Genomic DNA, 5308 nt, shown 5'->3' with positions numbered 1-5308 from the left:
AATGGCATTATCTCAGCCCACTGCAACCTCTGCCTCCCGGGTTCAAGCAATTCTCCTGCCTCAGCCTCCTGAGTAGCTGGGATTACCCACCACGCCTGGCTAATTTTTGTATTTTTAATAGAGACAGGGTTTTGCCATGTTGGCCAGGCTGGTCTCGAACTCCTGACCTCAGGTGAAATGCTCACCTCGGCTTCTCAAAGTGCTGGGATTACAGTCGTGAGTCACTGTGCCCGGTCCAGAACTTATATACCTTCTAAGCTATATGTCTACGTGTAAGTGTGCATTCATCTAAAGACAAAAGTGAATAACTTCTAATCTATGACTAAAATCTGAGTTTTGAAGACCTTCCTCTGGAGCCTCAATAAATTGACTTAATCTAGATGGGCCCAGGTGCCAGGGTGATTACCCATATCTTCTCTCCTGCTAAATCATGGAGGTTTGGGGACTTTGTTCAGACCCCCAATAAACTTGTTTGTGGAGGTCTGGGGAGTTTAGATCCCCAGTAAAACTTGTTTAATCCTAAATAGGTCCTGTTAAGAATTGTTTCATTATCTTGTCATGCTATAAGACCCAGGAAAGGCCTGGGCAAAACTCTTGTTGGGCTTTTGTTACCTCCCAGCCTTTGTATAACGGCACTGGATCTTTTAACTTTTAATATTTATTTATTTATTTATTTATTTTTGAGACTGAGTACTGCTCTGTCGCCCAGGCTGGAGTGCAGTGGTGTGATCTTGGCTCACTGCAAGCTCCGCTTCCCAGGTTCAAGTGATTCTCATGCCTCAGCCTCCCGAATAGCTGGGATTGCAGGTGTCCACCACCACACCTGGCTAATTTTTGTATTTTTAGTAGAAACGGGGTTTCACCATGTTGCCCAGGCTGGTGTGAACTCCTGAGCTCAGGTGATCCGCCCGCCTCGGCCTCCCAAAGTGCTGGGATTACAGGCGTCAGCCACTGGGACCCGCCAGCTTTTAATATTTAACTATTCGGTCAGTGCTGAAACAGTTGTTACGGAGGCCTGCATGAGTGACAGCTGGCCTGCCACACTAGAAGCACACAAGTGGGGGTTACAGGCAGGAGGGAGTTTAGAACGGGGTAGTTTTGCTGATTAAGGTAACTGGAAAGCAAAGGAGCGGGTGTCTTAGGCGGATAAACCCGTGTGAGGCCGCAGAGGTGGGAAGAGGCCATGTGCAGGACACAGGATAACTCGGTGGAGGGCCTGCATCCTGCTGCCAGGGCAGGCAGGAATTTTCCTGGGGTGACTTTTGGCTGACTGTTGCTCCTTTTTTCTCTTTTCTTCTCCTTCCCAACACCTCCCCCCACCCCCACGCCGCCCCATCCCCGTAGCGGTGGTCCTTGGCCTGCCCAGCGCCCAGGCCATGGGGGCCTGCGCGCGCGCCTGCCCGTCCGCCTGCGCCTGCAGCACCATGGAGCGCGGCTGCTCTGTGCGTTGCGACCGCGCCGGACTCCTGCGGGTGCCGGCCGAGTTCCCGTGCGAAGCGGTCTCCATCGACCTGGACCGGAACGGCCTGCGCTTCCTGGGCGAGCGGGCCTTCGGCACATTGCCGTCCCTGCGCCGCCTGTCGCTGCGCCACAACAACCTGTCCTTCATCACGCCTGGCGCCTTCAAGGGTCTGCCACGTCTGGCCGAGCTGCGCCTGGCGCACAACGGCGATCTGCGCTACCTGCACGCGCGCACCTTCGTGGCGCTCGGCCGCCTGCGCCGCCTGGACTTGGCCGCCTGCCGCCTCTTCAGCGTGCCCGAGCGGCTACTGGCCGAGCTGCCGGCCCTGCGCGAGCTCTCGGCCTTCGACAACCTGTTCCGCCGCGTGCCGGGCGCGCTGCGCGGCCTGACCAACCTGACGCACGCGCACCTGGAACGCGGCCGCATCGAGGCGGTCGCCTCCAGCTCGCTGCAGGGCCTGCGTCGCCTGCGCTCGCTCAGCCTGCAGGCCAACCGCGTCCGTGTCGTGCACGCCGGCGCCTTCGGGGACTGCAGCGTCCTGGAGCACCTGCTGCTCAACGACAATTTGCTGGCCGAGCTCCCGGCTGATGCCTTCCGCGGCCTGCGGCGCCTGCGCACACTCAACCTGGGTGGCAACGCGCTGGACCACGTGGTGCGCGCCTGGTTCGCCGACCTGGCCGAGCTTGAGCTGCTCTACCTAGATCGCAACAGCATCGCCTTCGTGGAGGAGGGCGCCTTCCAGAACCTCTCGGGCCTCCTTGCCCTGCACCTCAATGGCAACCGCCTCACCGTGCTCGCCTGGGCCGCCTTCCAGCCTGGCTTCTTCTTGGGCCACCTCTTCCTCTTCCGCAACCCGTGGTGCTGTGACTGCCGCCTGGAGTGGCTGCGGGACTGGATGGAGGGCTCCGGGCGTGTCACCGACGTGCCATGCACCTCTCCGGGCTCCGTGGCCGGTCTGGACCTCAGCCAGGTGGCCTTTGGGCGCTCCTCCGATGGCCTCTGTGTGGACCCCGAAGAGCTGAACCTCACCACGTCCAGTCCAGGCCCGTCCCCAGAGCCAGTGGCCACCACTGTGAGCAGGTTCAGCAGCCTCCTCTCCAAGCTGCTGGCTCCTAGGGTCCCGGTGGAAGAGATGGCCAACACCACTGGGGGGCTGGCCAACGCCTCCCTGTCCGACAGCCTCTCCTCCCGTGGGGTGGGAGGAGTGGGCCGGCAGCCGGGGTTTCTCCTAGCCTCTTGTCTCCTGCTCAGCGTGGTCCAGCACGTGGTGTTTGGCCTACAGATGGACTGACCTGGCCAGAGGGAGAAAGTTTGCTTAACTAGGCTTGAGGGTGTTTGTGGTAAGGGAGAGGGGTGGGGGGCAGAGGTGAAAATCCCAGTGGAGGATGGAAGAAGCAGATTGCCTCCAGAGATGGCCCCAGGGAGAACACAGGGACGTGCCACTCCAGAGGGGAGGATGGTATGGATTTCTGCTCTTGTCACACGGGCGTCCATTGGAAAAGAGAAGCAAGAATTAACATGGGTCCTCACGTGAGAAGACTAGGAATCCGAAGCTTCTAGGGCTTCATACCCCCTCCCCTCCCCTTCCCCCATCTTCCAGGCAACAGTGCCTGCAAGGCCTGAATTAGAGAGACATCCACTGGCTGAGTAGTTAAGAGCCGGGCCAATTCTCCTGGCGGGGTAACTCTTTATACTCAAGTCCTTTGTTTTCGACCACAATCCTCCTCCTCCTCTCCAGGGGCCTGGGGACACTAGGATTCAGGAAGGTGGGCAGGACTTGAGAGAAGGGAGATGGGAAAGAGACTTAAGACAAGGGGCGGCGGTGGTTCTTGCGGTCTGAGATGTATTGGGAGGCGTTTAAAACAAAGATCCAGTTCATTTACTCCACAGTTATTCCCAGGGGTGGCCCCAGCCACAAAGGAACTTTAGGGGAAGGGTAGGGGAAAAAGGGGCAGCAGGGGGTGTTTGTGGACAAATAAATTTGTAAAATCCGAGGATTAAAAAAAAAAAAGGTTAAACCGGTTTCTCCAGTGCTGGACTTTTCAGAGTCTTTCATATGCTAACATGCATTGTGAATCTCCCAGGAGGCCACACAATCCTTTTTTCTTAGGGTTTTGTGGGAAGAATGTCCGGAAGACACAGGGATTGGGGCAGGGAGGCTCCAGCTTGGATGATTCCATTAGGTGTGGAAATCATTATGGGCTGCACACTTCAGGGCTGACTAATGGCCAAGAGGGAAGGAGGCAGCCAGTAGCTGGGAAAGGGGATTTTGAGCTTTCTCAGGTTGGGGGTTGGCCAACTGTATTCCCCCTGACTGCAAGGGCAAAGGCCAGCCAGGCCTGCAGCGAGCATGCGTGGCCTCTGGGTGTGCTGTGCCTGAGGGCGGGGCTACCAAATCCCACCTAGGGGCCCTACCAAACCCAGCTTTTTTCAGGGCTGCAGTGGAAACGAATGGCGTTTGACTGTTTTGTCCGCCTCAGGATCAGCAGCTCGTTTAGCATAGGCTCCAAGAATAAGGCTTTGCAGGCTGAATTGCAAATGCGGGTTCTGCTGGCCTGCCTTGCCCGCAGAACCGTCCTGAGCTGGTCACAACAGGCACGGATTCCTGCCAGACTATGAGGCAGTCAAGTCAAGAAAAGTGCATATGCTGCTCACCACTTACCCAAGAACCCAAGCTGTTCACTACACGAGTGCTATGACTGCATTTGTCAACATTCTGGAAACTGTAATCTTTTTAATGTCCTCTCTATTTGAAGAGATGGGTTTTGAAAATCAACACGAAGGCCGGCACAGTGGCTCACCCCTGTAATCTCAGCACTTTGAGAGGCTGAGGCGGGCGGATCATGAGGTCAGGAGTTCGAGACCGGCCTAGCCAACATAGTGAGACTCCGTCTCTACTAAAAATACAAAAATTCGCCAGGCATGGTGGTGCACGCCTGTAGTCCCAGCTACTCCGGAGGTTGAGGCAGGAGAATCACTTGAACCCAGGAGGCAGAGGTTGTGTTGAGCCGAGATCACACCACTGCACTCCAGCCTGGGCAACAGTGAGACTCCATCTCAGAAAGAAAAAAAAAAAAACCCACATGAATTCAGGGTGCACCAAGCTGTCACTTCTTCTTTTTTTTTCTTTTTAGTTTCACTCTTGTTGCCCAGAGTGGAGTGCAGTGGCTTAATCTCGGCTCACCACAACCTCTGGCTTCAGGTTCAAGAGATTCTCCTGCCTCAACCTCCTGAGTAGCTGGGATTACAGGCATGCACCACCACACCCGGCTAATTTTGTATTTTTAGTAGAGACGGGGTTTCCATGTTGGTCAGGCTGGTCTTGAACTCCCAACTTCAGGTGATCTGACCGCCTCGACCTCCCAAAGTGCTGGGATTACAGGTGTGAGCTACTGTGCCTGGCCAAGCTGTCACTTCTTCATGGTGACACTCCCGTGTCTCTGTTTAATACTAAGTATTGGAAATGTCGCACAAAGTACTGCTGAGGACAGGTGTATTCAAATGTTTCAACCATTAATGGTCATCAACTCAATGGGTTTTAAAGTTTTTAAAAAACCAGACTGGGCACAGTGGCTCATGCCTGTGAAGCCAGTGCTTTGGGAAGCTGAGGCAGGAGGACCGCTTGAACCCAGGAGTTCAAGACCAGTGTGGGCAACATGGTGAGACCCCATCTCTACAAAACAAAAACCAAAAAATTAGCTGGGCAAGGTGTTGAGCACCAATAGTCCCAGCTATGTGGGAGACTGAGGTGGGAGGATGTCTTGAGCCCAGGAAGTTGAGGCTGCAGTGAGCTGTGTTCATACCACTGCACTCCAGCCTGGGTGACAGAGCAAGGCCCTGTCTGGA

At 55.5% G+C, this 5308-nt stretch overlaps 1 protein-coding gene across 1 annotated transcript in view; it reads left to right on the top strand.

Annotated features, from left to right (window-relative positions):
- Positions 1 to 4295, top strand: part of NYX (nyctalopin) — a 21518-nt gene extending 17223 nt beyond the window's left edge. The window contains exon 3 of the mRNA XM_017516995.2: positions 1345 to 4295. Within this exon, the coding sequence (XP_017372484.1) occupies positions 1345 to 2753 (1409 nt within the window). The 3' untranslated portion in view covers positions 2754 to 4295. The remainder of the gene's footprint in view (positions 1 to 1344) is intronic.
- Positions 4296 to 5308: the final 1013 nt, after the last annotated feature.

The sequence above is a fragment of the Cebus imitator genome, unplaced genomic scaffold (assembly GCF_001604975.1).
Source record: "Cebus imitator isolate Cc_AM_T3 unplaced genomic scaffold, Cebus_imitator-1.0 Scaffold613, whole genome shotgun sequence".
In the NCBI taxonomy this organism is placed as follows: Eukaryota; Metazoa; Chordata; class Mammalia; order Primates; family Cebidae; genus Cebus; species Cebus imitator.
Note: the sequence above shows the minus strand (reverse complement) of the source record. Positions and strands in the feature narration are given on the sequence as shown.